This window comes from Cibotium barometz, chromosome 52 (genome assembly GCF_041138505.1).
Source record: "Cibotium barometz isolate CiBa-2024 chromosome 52, ASM4113850v1, whole genome shotgun sequence".
Taxonomy (NCBI): domain Eukaryota; kingdom Viridiplantae; phylum Streptophyta; class Polypodiopsida; order Cyatheales; family Cibotiaceae; genus Cibotium; species Cibotium barometz.
The window spans coordinates 19,829,071-19,843,451 of record NC_141097.1 but is presented as its reverse complement, the minus strand read 5'-3'; the positions used below and the strand labels follow the sequence as shown (position 1 = coordinate 19,843,451).

General features: G+C 47.1%; 1 protein-coding gene across 1 annotated transcript in view; it reads right to left on the bottom strand.

The window, feature by feature from the left end:
* LOC147608919 (dynein regulatory complex subunit 3-like) overlaps positions 1–14,381 on the bottom strand; it is a 168,569-nt gene that overhangs the window by 23,494 nt on the left and 130,694 nt on the right. Inside the window, exons 10-13 of the mRNA XM_086788617.1 lie at positions 7,645–7,770; positions 7,468–7,538; positions 7,188–7,314; positions 6,996–7,073 (exon numbers count right to left, since the gene is read on the bottom strand). Of these exons, the coding sequence (XP_086644743.1) occupies positions 6,996–7,073; positions 7,188–7,314; positions 7,468–7,538; positions 7,645–7,770 (402 nt within the window). The remainder of the gene's footprint in view (positions 1–6,995; positions 7,074–7,187; positions 7,315–7,467; positions 7,539–7,644; positions 7,771–14,381) is intronic.

Sequence of the window (14,381 nt, the reverse complement as noted above, 5' to 3'; positions counted from 1 at the left end):
CAAAAGTGGCTATCATCCAGTTAGAATCTTTGAAGTCGATATCCCGAAGGCGGCGTTTCGAATAGAAAGAGGTCATTACAAGTTCATGGTCATGCCTTTTGGTTGGACTAATGTGCCGTCTACCTTCAACAAGATGATGTCTCGAGTCTTCACCGTACTCATTGGTAAATGTCTATTCATTTTCTTGGATGACATTCTTATTTTTTCGACCATTGCAGAACATCACGAGAAGAACGTGCAGAAGGTCTTGCAGATTTTGCGAGATAGACCCCTAGGACCAACACTTTAACAGTCCTTTCGAAGGGGTCCCACCACCAAAAGACTACCACCAAAATGTTCTCGTTCCCACTCGTTGGTCCTCGTTACTTTATTTCGTACTCCAGAACCTCGTTCTTAGGGAATCCTTGTAGCTACGAGCTAGTTCATTGACCCCGTAACGCGACTGATTCAACGAACTCTACATCAATGCGAAGAAGAGCATATTTGGAGTTCAAGAAGTCTAGTACCTGGGCTACGTGATTAGTTTGGACGGAATTCTCCTTAACCTTGAGAAGATAAAGGCAATCCTTGATTGGGACGTTCCGAAGACAGCCCAAGAGATACGATCCTTTGTGGGCCTTTGCCAAGTGTATGGATCGGTTTTCTAACCTTGCAACACCATTGACAAATTTGCTCAAGGGAGTAAAAACTAGAAGAAAAAAAGTTTCAGTCTCATAGGAAAGGCTTTAGAGGCGTTCTTTGCTCTGCAAAAGGCGACTTCCGAAGCACCATTCCTCAAACTCGCATCATAGGATGATCCCTTTGAGGTGATCACCGATGCTAGTAATCTCGCCATTGGAGCAGTATTGCAACAAGAAGGAAGCATATGGATTGGTTTTCTCACATTGCAGCACCATTGACAAATTTGCTAAAGGGAGTAAAAACTAGAAGAAAAAAAGTTTCAGTCTCATAAGAAAGGCTTTAGAGGCGTTCTTTGCTCTGCAAAAGGCGGCTTCCGAAGCAACATTCCTCAAACTCGCATCATAGGATGATCCCTTTGAGGTGATCACCGCTGCTAGTAATCTCGCCATTGGAGCAGTATTGCAACAAGAAGAAAGACCCGTGGCGTGCCGCGTATTACAGCAGGAAGTTGAATGATGCAGGAAAAAAAATATTCTGTCTATGACAAAGAGTTGCTAGGGGTTATCACGACCTTGAAACAGTGGAAACCTTTTCTTTATGGAAGGGAATTTACGATGAAGACAAACCACTAGACCTTGAAGTGGTTACAGAGTATGCCAAGTGCCCAGTGGAGCAATAGACAGCACTAGTGGAGTCAGTTGTTCCAACAGTTTAGCAGATTGATTGAGTATGTAACAGGTAAGCACAACCCTGTAGCAGATGCTCTTAGTCGAAAAGGTAGTATTTAGACTGTACAGGAGTTGGAGATACAAGGACATGACTTAGATAGTATGAAGACGCAGTATGCAATTTGGAACTCCTTATAGTATGGCCCTTTATTTAGAACTGGGCCATTATACCATTCAGGACGGTTGGCTCTTTTACAAGAGTCGACTATGTGTTCTTAGGGAGAATAGACCGGCAGTCCTCCATGATGCCCATGATTCAATTGTTGGCGGTCATCATGGGATCAACAATACTTTGGAGAAGTTAGAAAGATCATTTTATTGGCCGAAGCTGCGCAAGGATATATACAACTACGTTTTTGCATGTCCCATATGTCAGAAAGTGAAAATACCTCACACCAAACAGGCAAGGTTGCTTCAACCATCCTCACTGGACTAAGCCTAGTATCTGGGATGATCTCCTCCATACTACATCTCCTTAATCTCCCTCTAGGCATGATAGAGTAAATGATGCAATCTGTAGCCTCTTGGCCCGGAAGAACAATGACCTGCAGAGGTATGCCTATCCTCGAAAAAACTCCCAGCCACCTCGGATGATAGTCTCCGTGAAAGGTCCCAGAAAGCCACTCATGCGGAATAGCTGCATCAATTTGAACAATGCCCCTAAGATGCTGAATCGATGCAGCTCTCTGATCCTCCGGAAGACTCTTAAAGGTCTTAGCAAGAACTGTGTATGCACATCTCTCCCATCCTGACCACTGCATATAACGAGATGCACCAAGTGGCCGACCAACCTCATCCAAGCAAGAACTGTGTATGCACATCTCTCCCATCCTGACCACTGCATATAACGAGATGCACCAAGTGGCCGACCAACCTCATCCCTAATGAGCTCGTTCCACATAATAGATATTCGGTCAGCCTCATCCAAAGACCTAGGAAGCAGAACCATTGACAAAAGTTTATGTAAAAGAAGGAACCTTGTGATCGATATCAAAGAAGTCGTGCTGAAGGTGAACTTGCGCTGCTGCCCCCGCCTGTCCCTCTTCTGCCCCCGCCTGCCCTCTGTTGGTTCCGCCTACTCCTTTGCTGCTCCCGCCTGCCCATTTTCTGCCCTCACTTGCCCATCTGCAACCCCCCGCCTGCCCCTCTGCTGCCTTCACTTGCCTTTCTTCAGCCCCCGCCTGCCTTTCTGCTACCCCCGCTAGCCCCTCTGCTGCCTCCCCGCCTGCCTTCGCCTGCCTCTCTTCAGCCCCCGCCAACCCCTTTTGCTGCCCCCGCCTCCCCATCTGCTGCCCCCTTGCTGCCTGTCCCCCTGTCCATCTACAGTCCTCGCCTGCCCCATTGCCCTTGCTTCCCCAGCTGCTCCCGCCCTTCAGCTCCTACCACTGCCCCCCTTCCTCTACTCCCACCTTTTTTCAGCAGCAAGTTTATCTGGATTCAAGTCAACCGCCCACGTTTCTTGATTGGTCTTATGGCTTGCAACCAATCTCTCGTCACCCCCACTGGCCGGGAGAATCATCAATTTTTCACAAGACGAGCTCACCTCTCTTCAGCACGACATTGATCTTGAGGTCTAGACCACCCTTGTTGCGAGAGTTTATGGTTCCCACCCCTCTCGTTCGCAGGCCCGTGAATGGCTTCTAGCAGCCCTCCCTTCGGAGCTGACTGTGCACTTTTGGGATACTGAGCGAGAAATCTGAAACCGCTCTCCTCTATCACCGCAAGCGAGCGCTCTACTGTGGGCATCACGATACATGCATGAAACTCCCTTGATCCATCTCTGAGAGAAGCCCATATGGGTACGAGTACCCTCAAGGAAGTCCCAATCCACTCTATCCTAGGCCTTCTCAAAATCCAAGAGCAGAATGGCTAAGATATAATTGCTCGCTTTAGCCCATTCAACGGCCTCCCAAAACGAGAAAATCTTATCAAAGATGCTCTTGCCGTGTGAGAATCCATTCTCAGTATCATGAATGACATCCTGCAAAATTGGCTGCAATATGATGCTCACTGCCTTAGCAAGAATCTTATAGGCAGTCCCAAGTAAGGTGATAGGTCTCCACTAGCCAATCAATGTCTTATCCCCGCTCTTAGGAATAAGATAAATAAGCCCCTCAGTGAGAGAAGAAGGCATAGAACCTGTGTCCCACATCTCCTGCAGAGCCGATGTGATCTCAGCCCCAATCTCATCGCAAAAAGTAATGAAAAAAACAGGGGAGAGGCCATCCTCCCCTGGACACTTACCATGAGGTAAAGCATGAAGAGCATGACTGAACTCCTGCATAGAAAAAGGGGCATCTAGGGCGGCACACATATCCTCAGTGATCAAATGTGGCAATGCTTTCCAAACCTTCCTCTGGGCCTTGTGTCTCTAATCAGAGTGTGGCTCAACACTAAGAAGCTGGCAATAGAAATCAGTGGCAATCTGTCTAACCATAAGAGGATCTGAGTGAAGAGTGCCATGTGAATCTTGCAACTGCTTGACACTATCTCTGGCATGAGAAGCAAAGAAATGTTTGTTACATCTGCCACCCATCTGTGTCCAAAAGGATTCCTGGGCATGGAAACGGTACTCCGCGCGCTGCTCAAGAGAGTGGTGAAGTTCTGCCCTAACAATACATAAAGAATCTGCAACCCATTGAGCATGAGGATCTTTCTCGTGCTCTTTTTGCAAGGCAGCCAATCTACGTCTAACAGTCCTTTCTAAATCCAAGGCCTCTTGCCTCTTAGACAAGGCACATGTGTGATAAAAGTCACTAATAACACAGAGAGCAGAGGCCGGGGGCTTTGAGAGGCCTGTAAGAAATCATGAGATCTCCAAATATCAAGCATACGATGCGGTAGCCTTGCATCTGAAAACAAATGATCAGGGATGCGTACATGGGGTGCTGATCCATGGCAATTCGGATCTCTAATACATAAAACCACTGGGCAATGATCCGATTTAGAGGTGCTTGTAGCGATAAAGGTATGCCCACCTCTGTCAAACACCCAATCATCCACATGAAATCTGTCTAACCATGCATAGATACATCCTGCATCTCTTCTCCTGTTAGACCATGAATAAAGAATAGTGAATGGACTCCTCAAAATGTCATCCTCATGCCAACAATCTCTGCCATGAATGGCGAGTATAAACCTCTCACAAGACGCTCTTTCAAGAGGATGCACCAAGCCTTCATGTCCACCTCTTTTATCCGTTGGCATCTCAACCATGTTAAAATCCCCACTAATAATCCAATGGTCGGCAAGAGGCATCAGTGTAGTGGGAGATTTCCAAAAGGCAATCCTCTCACCTCTATGGTTAGGAGCATAGAGGTTGAGAATACCAATGTGTGTAGTACCGTGCATAAGAAGGATCCACTGCGCTCTCGCAGGCAAAATGACACCATGTCCAATGATGCAAGGCAAGATCAAAGCTGAAACAGAGATACAGACACCACCCTTAGTACCAATAGCAGGTGACCAAAAGGTGTGTCCCGAGAGAAGCTTGCCTGATCTCCCACACTGGCTAGCATCCAGTTTATGCTCTTGCAAGAGCAATACATCCATAGGTCCACCTGTGACTGCACAATGAAGCTGGGTTTTTACAATTTGTTTCCGCCGACGCGGAAAAAAACCCCCAAGACCCCGAATGCTCCAAGAGACAATCCTCATAAGGACTCAAAGTAGGAACGACTAGATCTCGTGGTCGACGAAGGACCCCCTTTAGAGGCGGAAGTACGTCTCGCATAGGTAAGGGAGGGAAATTCTGACGATGTAAAACTTACCTCTGTCTCCCACTCTGGGGAAAAGCCAGGGCTAGTCCTCAAAAGTAGAGAGGTACCATGACAATGCGAATGCGCAACATCATCCTCAAGGGTACAATCATCCTGTAACTGTAATGCAACATCCTCTTGTGAAGGATCCATATCATGTGCCTCCAAAGCCTCATCCTCCAAAGAAGGATCAACATCCTATGAGGCAAGAGCTGCATAGGGGTTAGGGTGCTCCACAAGGGGTGTGGGTGAAGGGGCAGGTACGGGGGTCCGAGGGTGCCTTCCATCCCTAACCACAACCCAACGCTGTGTGGTCTACTGTGGCAAAGGAGAAACTGGAGTCTCGGCATCTGCAGAAGGCCTCTGATGGGCAGGACCACGCCGCCTCCTAGCATGGCCCCTCGATCTGGGACAGTCTCTAGCAATGTGACCCTGTCCACGACAAATCCGACACTGGTCAGGTATGCCTGCAATCTCCATCCTCTGGTGGAAATGAGATTCGTCAGGTCTCTGAAGCATAACATGATCATCAATAATCGATGGATCAGGAACAAGCACAAGGACCCGGGGTACACCATCAAGAGTGGCGTTAACGGCCCCGCGGAAGCTGAGGCGGGAGAGCTCGGAAGGACTGATACCTCTAGAACCTGGCCAAAGGATGCCCCTATGGAAGCTAAAAGCTTCCAATAGGACAGAGGAAGAGTAGGAAACCGTAGTGAGACCGGGGTAAGGAGCTGATCCTCCGCCACTGGATCAAAGCCCACCTGGTACTGAAAGAAGAAAATCTTCCTAGGACCAAGAGGGAAGGGGCTGCCAACCAAAACCTGAGAAGTGGCTTCTGAAGAATGAAAGTCCACCTGGAAGAAGCTTCGACCAAGCAAACGAGTATCCTGAAAGTGCACAATCAGCTCCGAAGGGAGAGCTACTAGAAGCCATTCATGGGCTGCGAACGAGAAGGGTGGGAACCATAAACTCTCGCAACAAGGGTGGTCTGGACCTCAAGGTCAATGTCGTGCTGAAGAGTGGTGAGCTCGTCTTGTGAAAAATTGATGATTCTCCCGGCCAGTGGGGGTGACGAAAGACTGTCTGCGACAGAAGAAGCCATAAAGCCAATCAAGAAAAGTGGGCGGCTGACTTGAATCTAGATAAAATTGCTGCTGAAAAAGAGGCAGGTGCAGAGGAAGGGGGGCAGAGGCGGGAGCAGCTGGGGTAGCAAAGGCAGTGGGGCAGGCGGAGGCAGCAGAGGGGCAGGCGGGGGCAGCAGATGGGGAGGCGGGCACAGTTCAGTCTTGTGGACACAGTTCAGCGTGTATTCAGTTCTCCAAAAGAAATAAAGCAAATACTCTACAAGGGGGGGCCTTCAGTGGGTAATTTGGGACCCCATCTGGTGTCATCTCTTGACTACATTTTTCAGTTCATGTATGTTGTTTAAAGGATTGCTAAAGACTCACTAAACTAAGGTTTAAAGAAGGCCCTGTTGTTTCACACGGTCCTAGCTTGGCATATGCTACATTTATTCTCAAATTTTGTAGCTGTTCTTTTTTCTTGGCTTTATTTTCAAGGAGTCTGTACTTCACATATCAGTATGCATGTTCCAACATTTGCAAGTTGGCAGGTTTACTACAATCCTTTCATTGTATCCATGTCTGAGCTTTATCTTGGCTTTATGGGAAACCCTTTGTTATTATGATATCATAATTCCGAATATTTCCTCCTTATCTTATATAATCAAATTTTCTATTTACCCAAGGGAAATAAAGGTCCATGCATCTACTTTTCTGACGCTTTCTTAGCACGCATGTGTGTGTGTATGCATGAATACAAATGTATCATGCTGAAAATAAATGTCTTAGTTTCAGTCTAAGTCAGGATGGCTTGAGGAACATACCGACATGTCAATCTTCAGTGTGTGAGCATCGTGAGAGGCTTGGATACAGTTGTTCATAAGATCCTTGTCATGAATCAACTACGAAGACAAAATAAGTTTGATACATTGTTAGTCTTCATTAAATATCATTAACCATCTTAGTATATCTAAACAATTTTGAGAAGAGATTTTACATAGCTACACAAATCATACCAGTCTCGCCTCTTCGCTTTCAAGATCATCATAAGAATCACTCATTGCAAACTGCTCCATTACTGCAACTGCTTGTGTTGCAACAGACTCCGAGAACTTGTTCTCTAACATTCTCATGGTTGCAAAAGTGTGTCTAAGTTAAGAAGTCCCACGCAAATTTGATCCTACTCATGCTACTTTCTGTCTATCCAAGTATTTTGAAGCCAAAAAAGAAGATTTTGTGTTCATAGAAGAAGCATGTTAGAAAGGATATTGATTCTAAAAAAGTTAGAAAGGATATTGATTCTGAAAATGTTGCCTGCAGTTCTCCACCAGTACAGCATAATTATCATCAAATTGTGACCATAAATCCTGTTAAAAGTATTTCACTTAATTCATTAGCCTTTGCATTTTGGGATGAAATGCAGGGTGTTTTTGAACCTCTCTGGAAATCAGCCTGCAAGAAAAAGAAAGATACCTGGATCTCACCAACAGATAGCATTTCAAGCTCTAAAAGCTTCTCTTTGACTATTTCATTTTCCCCTAGTAAATCCCGTAGCTTTGCATCTCCGTTCGAGGGGTCTTTCTGGATCTCCAGAAAAACCTTCAACATGCATTATTATTAATATCCACCTTTAACTCTCTCTCTCTCTCTCTCTCTCTCTCTCTCTCTCTCTCTCTCTGTGTGCACATGGGTTGGTCATATACAATGGCCTATTGAGATGGCAGGGATCAGATGCTCTCACATGCTGGAACTCTAAAGGGGGAGCGAGTACAGTGGACTACTTGATAGGATCTCCTTCATTGACACCTGATGTGCGGGATTTCACGATTTCCAGTCAGCGCATTGGCATAGCAGCCGATCATGCATACCTGAGTTTCACACTTGTAGGTAGATCCCCGAGAGATGGGCCAGCCACTCATCTACCTAGGTACCCGAGATATCAGCTTACACGTGAGACAGCTGGGGTTTACCGGGAAGCAGTATCTGATGGCTTGTTTGCTTTAGACCCGCATAGCCCTCTGGACGAGATTACGAGAGGATTGGCAGGTGTACTACATGCATCCACCTCATATGCGTTTCCCTGTAGTATGATCCCTTCCACCCCTCAATGCAGCACTGCCCCACAGAACAGTTGGTATGATGATGAGTGTCATAAGACACGGCCACAGTTACAGCGTGAGATTGCCATTGGGACTCACACACATAGACAGGCCAGGATGATCTTTCGACACCTTGTGCGGAGGAAGAAACGAGCCTACCTGGCTAAGTTAGAGGAGGAGATCTACCAACTCTTCCTGGGGAAGGACAGCAAGAGGGCATGGAAGATGTTTCAGGAGAGACAGCCTGGTACTCCGATTACTGCACCTGAGGCATGGCATGCTTATGCTAGAGAGCTACATGATGCACCCGGAAAGCCCCCCCACCCCCCCTCCACTGAGAGCTAGACCGGCTAGCAGCACCTTTTTTACTATGCGGATGGTGCTAGATGCGATAGACAGGTTACAGAATGGAAAGGCACAGGATCATGATGGCCTAGTTGGAGAGCACTTCTCATATGCGTGCGATACTTTGGCTCCACTGATTGTACATGTGTTTAATCCTGCCATTTGTGAGGGTTTTCTTGCAAGCTAGACAGAGCATACCATTGTACCACTCTTTAAGAGTGGGGACCCCATGGTGATTGGTCATTACTTGGCCAAACTATATGGCTCTATATTGGAGTCAGAGCTGAGCCATTGAGCAGAGAGGCATGGTCACCGACAACAGGGACAGGCCGCCTTCAAGAGAGGATTTACTACCTTGGATCACATACTGACACTTCGGGCACTTATTGACGAGGGCAGGGCACAAAAGAGAAGGATATACTGCTGCTTTGTGGACGTACGCAAAGCCTTCGATACCGTACCATGTGCCAAGCTTATGCACAGATTGCATAACATTGAGGTACCCGAGGATATGCAGTGGGGGATATGTGCTTTGTATGAGTCTGTGGACAGGCATAGTCCGAGCTCCAGGCAGACTGTCCGATATGGTGACCAGCACGATAGGAGTGAAGCAGGGATGCCCGCTATCACCCACCCTCTTTGGACTGTACATGGATGTGGTCTCCGATTATGTAGACAGATTGGAATTTGGGAGGCCCAGGGGCATGCCTGGCAGGGGTGTTGATACCCATCTTGTTATGTGCAGATGATATTGTTCTAATCTCAAACTCTCCGGAGGGATCACAGAGACATTTGGATGCATTACATGCATTCTGTGCGGATAGAGATCTGACAGTGAACCTTGGGAAAACCAAGGTTATGGTGTTTAACACCACATAGGCATGGGTGACGAAATCAGAGCATCAATTCACTTTCTGAGGGGAGCCAGTTGAGTATGTCAGGTCATATGTCTATTCGGGAGTTACTTTCACAAGACCGCGCTTCTCCTTGAAGGAGGCAACAGTAGCTAGATTAGCTCGAGGGCATGCAGCCTTGGGGGCACTTGAGAGGCAGTGTGCACACATACAGTTTCAAGAGCCGCACACCAAATTGTGGCTATTTGATACACTTGACACACCGACCCTCCTGTACGGAGCTCCAATTTGGGGGCCTAGCATACATCACAGATCTTAGAGAGGGACGGATGAGGGATGGAGGCATATGGAGAGACCACTGATTATGATGATTGCCCACATGATTCGGAGAAAATCATCAGTACCACATGAGATTGTTTGGGCTGAGTTGGGTGCCGCACCAGTAGTGACCGAGGCCCTATTCCAAGAAGTTACCTTTTTACAATGGCTATGGGAGCTCCCTCAACAGAGGTACTCCCGATTGGCATTGACCTCATCCATACAGTTGGCAGAGGATGGAGATACTCATTGCTGGTATGCTCAAATGAGATCATGGTTTGACCTACATGGTTTGTGGATAGAGGCACTCCCACCCTTTCAGCAGCTTGGATTGTCCACTTTTGGATCTCACCCGCTCAGAGCAAAACCGCGTGATTAGTATGGATACCGTCAGAGTGGACACAGAGAAGACATGGACTAGTCCCCTTGAGCCCTTAGGCACAAAAATGGCTCATTACAAGAGCCATTTTCTGCACCTCTCACCAGATGGTTTTATCACCCGCCCAGCGTACATGGATGTACACCTATCACATGGGATACGTTGTGCCATTGGACAGATCCGGACCTCATCATACCAGTTGCGGATTGAGACACGATGATATGTGCATCAGATCTTGGATGACCGTATTTGTCAACTATGCTACCAGGAGGCAGAGTCAGAGGAGCACTACATTTGCCGATGTACAGTCTATTATGAGATCCGAGGGAGATATCACTACCTCTTCTGAGAGAATTTTGGGCCATTACGCAGGGTCGTGGAGTTTAGGATCAAAGATGGGATTGTTCCTACTTGAAGTCAAGAGACACAGAGAGACCCTCTTGGCAGATAGGAGACCGAGCCATGATGTACCTAGACAGAGGATCCTGACAGATTTCTTCAGCACCAGGACCAGTAGCCCAACCCACACACCTCCTGATACCTCGTCCATCGGGCCATCAGGACACTAGCCACGCTCCCAAGGAGTCACCATTGATAGAGCAGTTGTCATATGTCATGCTCGTTGGCCACGCCCACCAAGATCCCGACCACGGCATCCTCACCATCGCCAGATTAGAGCCATTATTGCTTGGCATCGGAGGCGCCTACCTCACTTCTACAACCTCTCCATTCTAGATAGCGGAGATATTTGATCCGAGGAGAGGGCAACACTTCAACCAATCAACATACATAGATCTACTTGATATACATTTTTCAGTATTTTCTACTCAGTATCATCTAGGAGTCTTACTTATAGTTCTTATAACCTTAAGATAGTCAGATTTTTGTACTTTTGAGTTTCATTTGGTTGTTCTCTTTGATGAGACACCAACTTCAGATGTACTCTTAGTTCTTATAACCTTAAGATAGTCAGATTTTTGTACTTTTGAGTTTCATTTGGTTGTTCTCTTTGATGAGACACCAACTTCAGATGTACTCTTAGTTTTGGTCTCATAGGCCATCATGGCCTCTTAGAGACGTTAATATATCATTTCATTTCTCTCTCTCTCTCTCTCTCTCGGCCATACTCATTAGCCCCATGCTTGATATTTTGGAGAGTGGTATACCATCTACTCGGAGCTGATGTTGCTCTCATGTTTCTATGTTCTTAGTATTCCATGATGTGTTTCCATGAACAGTTTTGTATCACCCCAGTGAGATAGCTATGTTTATGCTTTCTTTCTGTTTTATTTTCCATTCCATGATGAGATATGCCATGGACATTATTGTATCACTTTGGTCTCATAGGCCCATTGGGTCTTTAGTAGACGCTTAATCTTTCATAGCTGTTTAGGACTGTTTTAGGACTTTTTTAGTCCTTTTTGTCTTACTTTTGATGAGACACCATCAGCTGTGTACTATGTTTTGGTCTCATAGGCCACTTTGGCCTTTCGCAGAAGTTAATATATCTTTCTTTCTTTCTTTCTTTCTCTCTCTCACACACTTAAATGCATTGGCTAGATTTTGCAAGGAGAGAGACCTTATGGTCAATTTGGACAAAACCAAGGTTATGGTCTTCAACACATCTTATGCAGTCGCCTCAAGATTTTCTTTCATGTACAGAGATGCCCCAGTGGAGATTGTGCAGAAGTATGTGTATCTAGGAGTCACTTTTATAGGCCCTTTGTTTTGCATGACCACAGCTGCCACTAACCGACTTGCGAGGGGGCATGCCTCCCTAGCCCGTATGGAGAGACAGTGATTCCAAGCACATTTCCAAGAACCCCGCACTAAGTGCTGGCTCTTTGATACTCTAGTACGACCAGCAGTTATTTAATGGTGCAGCCCTTTGGGGGCCAAGCCTAGGGAAGGATCACTGGAGGAGCATAGAGAGGCTACAGGTGATGTCACACATGATCAGGAATAAGCCATCTGTACCACATGACATTCTACATGCAGAGTTTGGGGTGGCCCCACTGGTTACAGATGCCCTTTTTCAAACTGTCACTTAATATTCAGCATGTATACACGCTTGACAGAGATCGCCTTCCACGACTAGCACTAGAGTCCTCTATGCAATTATACAGCGGGAGGGAGAGGGAGCGATTGAGATGAGTTGGACTGCCCTCCTCCTCAGCGACACGGCCACCACCATTACCGACACATGCATGGTACTCTGAGGTAGTCGAGTGGTTTCATGGACATGGCATACAGATGGACCGTCTCCCCCTGTTTTAGTATAGCCTGGATTCCCCATACCTCGATCTCTCACGTCAAGAGATCAACTGGATCATCCAGTTAGAGCTACTCAGGCTACACATACACCAGATATGGGTGTCTCCATCAGAGATTACTAAGAAGTGTGAGTTCTACAGAGATTACTTCTTGAGACTCTCTGAGGATGGATTCTTTGAGATCCCGGGATACATATAGATACACATGTCACATGCTATGCGTATCACGATCAGCCAGCTCAGGGTATCCTCCCACCGCCTCAGAATAGAGACTAGCAGAGCTGAGAACTGAGAATATCCCACATGAGGAGAGGACATGCACAATATGCATCACAAGAGCAGTAGAGGATGAGGTCCATTATATGTTTAGTTGCCCGGCTTACTATGAGATAATGGGGGAGATTCCACTGCCTCTTCCAAGAGGGATTCAGACCACTCACACGGGTGATATAGATTGAGGATCAGAGATGCTTGGGCATGTACTTGATGGAGCTTAGACGACACAGGGATGTAGTGTTGAGGCAGCATGCTGAGAGACAGCCTTGGCTCCGGCAGGACACCTCACAGAGAGCCATCACAGATTTCTTTGTGGTACACACATCCACATCGGAATCCACTGCCCACAACAGTTCCTCTACTACGATATCAGAGCCCAATGCCCACCACCCATACCCACACTCCAGCTCCACGCCCCAGAGGAGTTCTTAGCGAGAGAGCTCGATCCATTCTGCGAGCCAGAGCATCAGGACCCTCCACCACACATAGAGAGATTCGTGAGGTTCTCCGCCGACATGACACGCTCCCATCACAGAGGCTTGACATTCACTCAACCATCAGATCGGTTCTAGCCGAGGCGGGTATCGTCATTAGCTGATCATAGCATATCTCACTCTACACAGGATCATCTGTTGATCACATGTACTGTCAGATGTTTTCATTTTACTTTTTCTTTCAGTTTTCCATGGCCCAGTATATCCATGGTACCATTGTATTACTTTTGGTCTCATAGGCCCTTGGGGTCTTCCGTAGACGTTAATATAACTTTCTTTCTTTCTTTTCTCTCGTCCCCCCTACCGGGGAGTTAGCTCCACAAGTTGTATGACGATGATGGTCCCACTTTGTATCATATGACTCGGAATTGACATTCCCAAAGACCATCTTCTTCACATGACGGAGGATGGCTTCATCATACGCCTGCACTACATGGATACACACCTCTCATCCGGGGTGCAATGTGTCATTGGACAAATCCGCACCTCATTCCACTAGTTGAGATCAGGGGGAGGTTCCACTGCCTTTTTCGAGAGGGATTTGGACCACTCTCCAGGATCATGGATTTTCCAGACTAGAGATGCCTGGGACTCTTTCTTCTGGAGCTCCGTAGACATAGGGAATCCCTACTACGGCCCAGATCAGCTACACCCGCCCGGGGACTAGCACAGAGAGCTCTCTTAGACTAGAGTCCCGAGAATAGATCCACCCACTCCCCCGACCTCCAGGCTATTGCCGGAGCCCGCGGCCGAGAGGAGTGACATTAGACAGAGCCACTGAGCTATGTAGAGCCCAACACCCCCGACATAGTGGCTACCGCCCATGCTCACGTCACCTCAACAGGATCAGAGCTATCATTTCCCACCACCGTAGGACTTTCTCCCGCCCTGTCAGCCTTACTACATTGGGTACCATGTTGCAACGCCATGCCCTATGCGAGATATTCTTGGCTGGGGTGAGAGCTTGAGGCTCTTTGTTTTTTTCACGGATATTTTCTTTTAGTTTTACTTTCAGTACCATAACAATGTATTCCATGGACATGATGTAACATTTTGGTCTCATAGGTCATTTTGGCCTTTTGAAGACGTTAATACAAATTTCTTTCTTTCTCTCCCCCCCACTAAGGAGGGGTGGTGGTTGTGGCTGACACTCCGAAGAGAGTCTCAGCCAC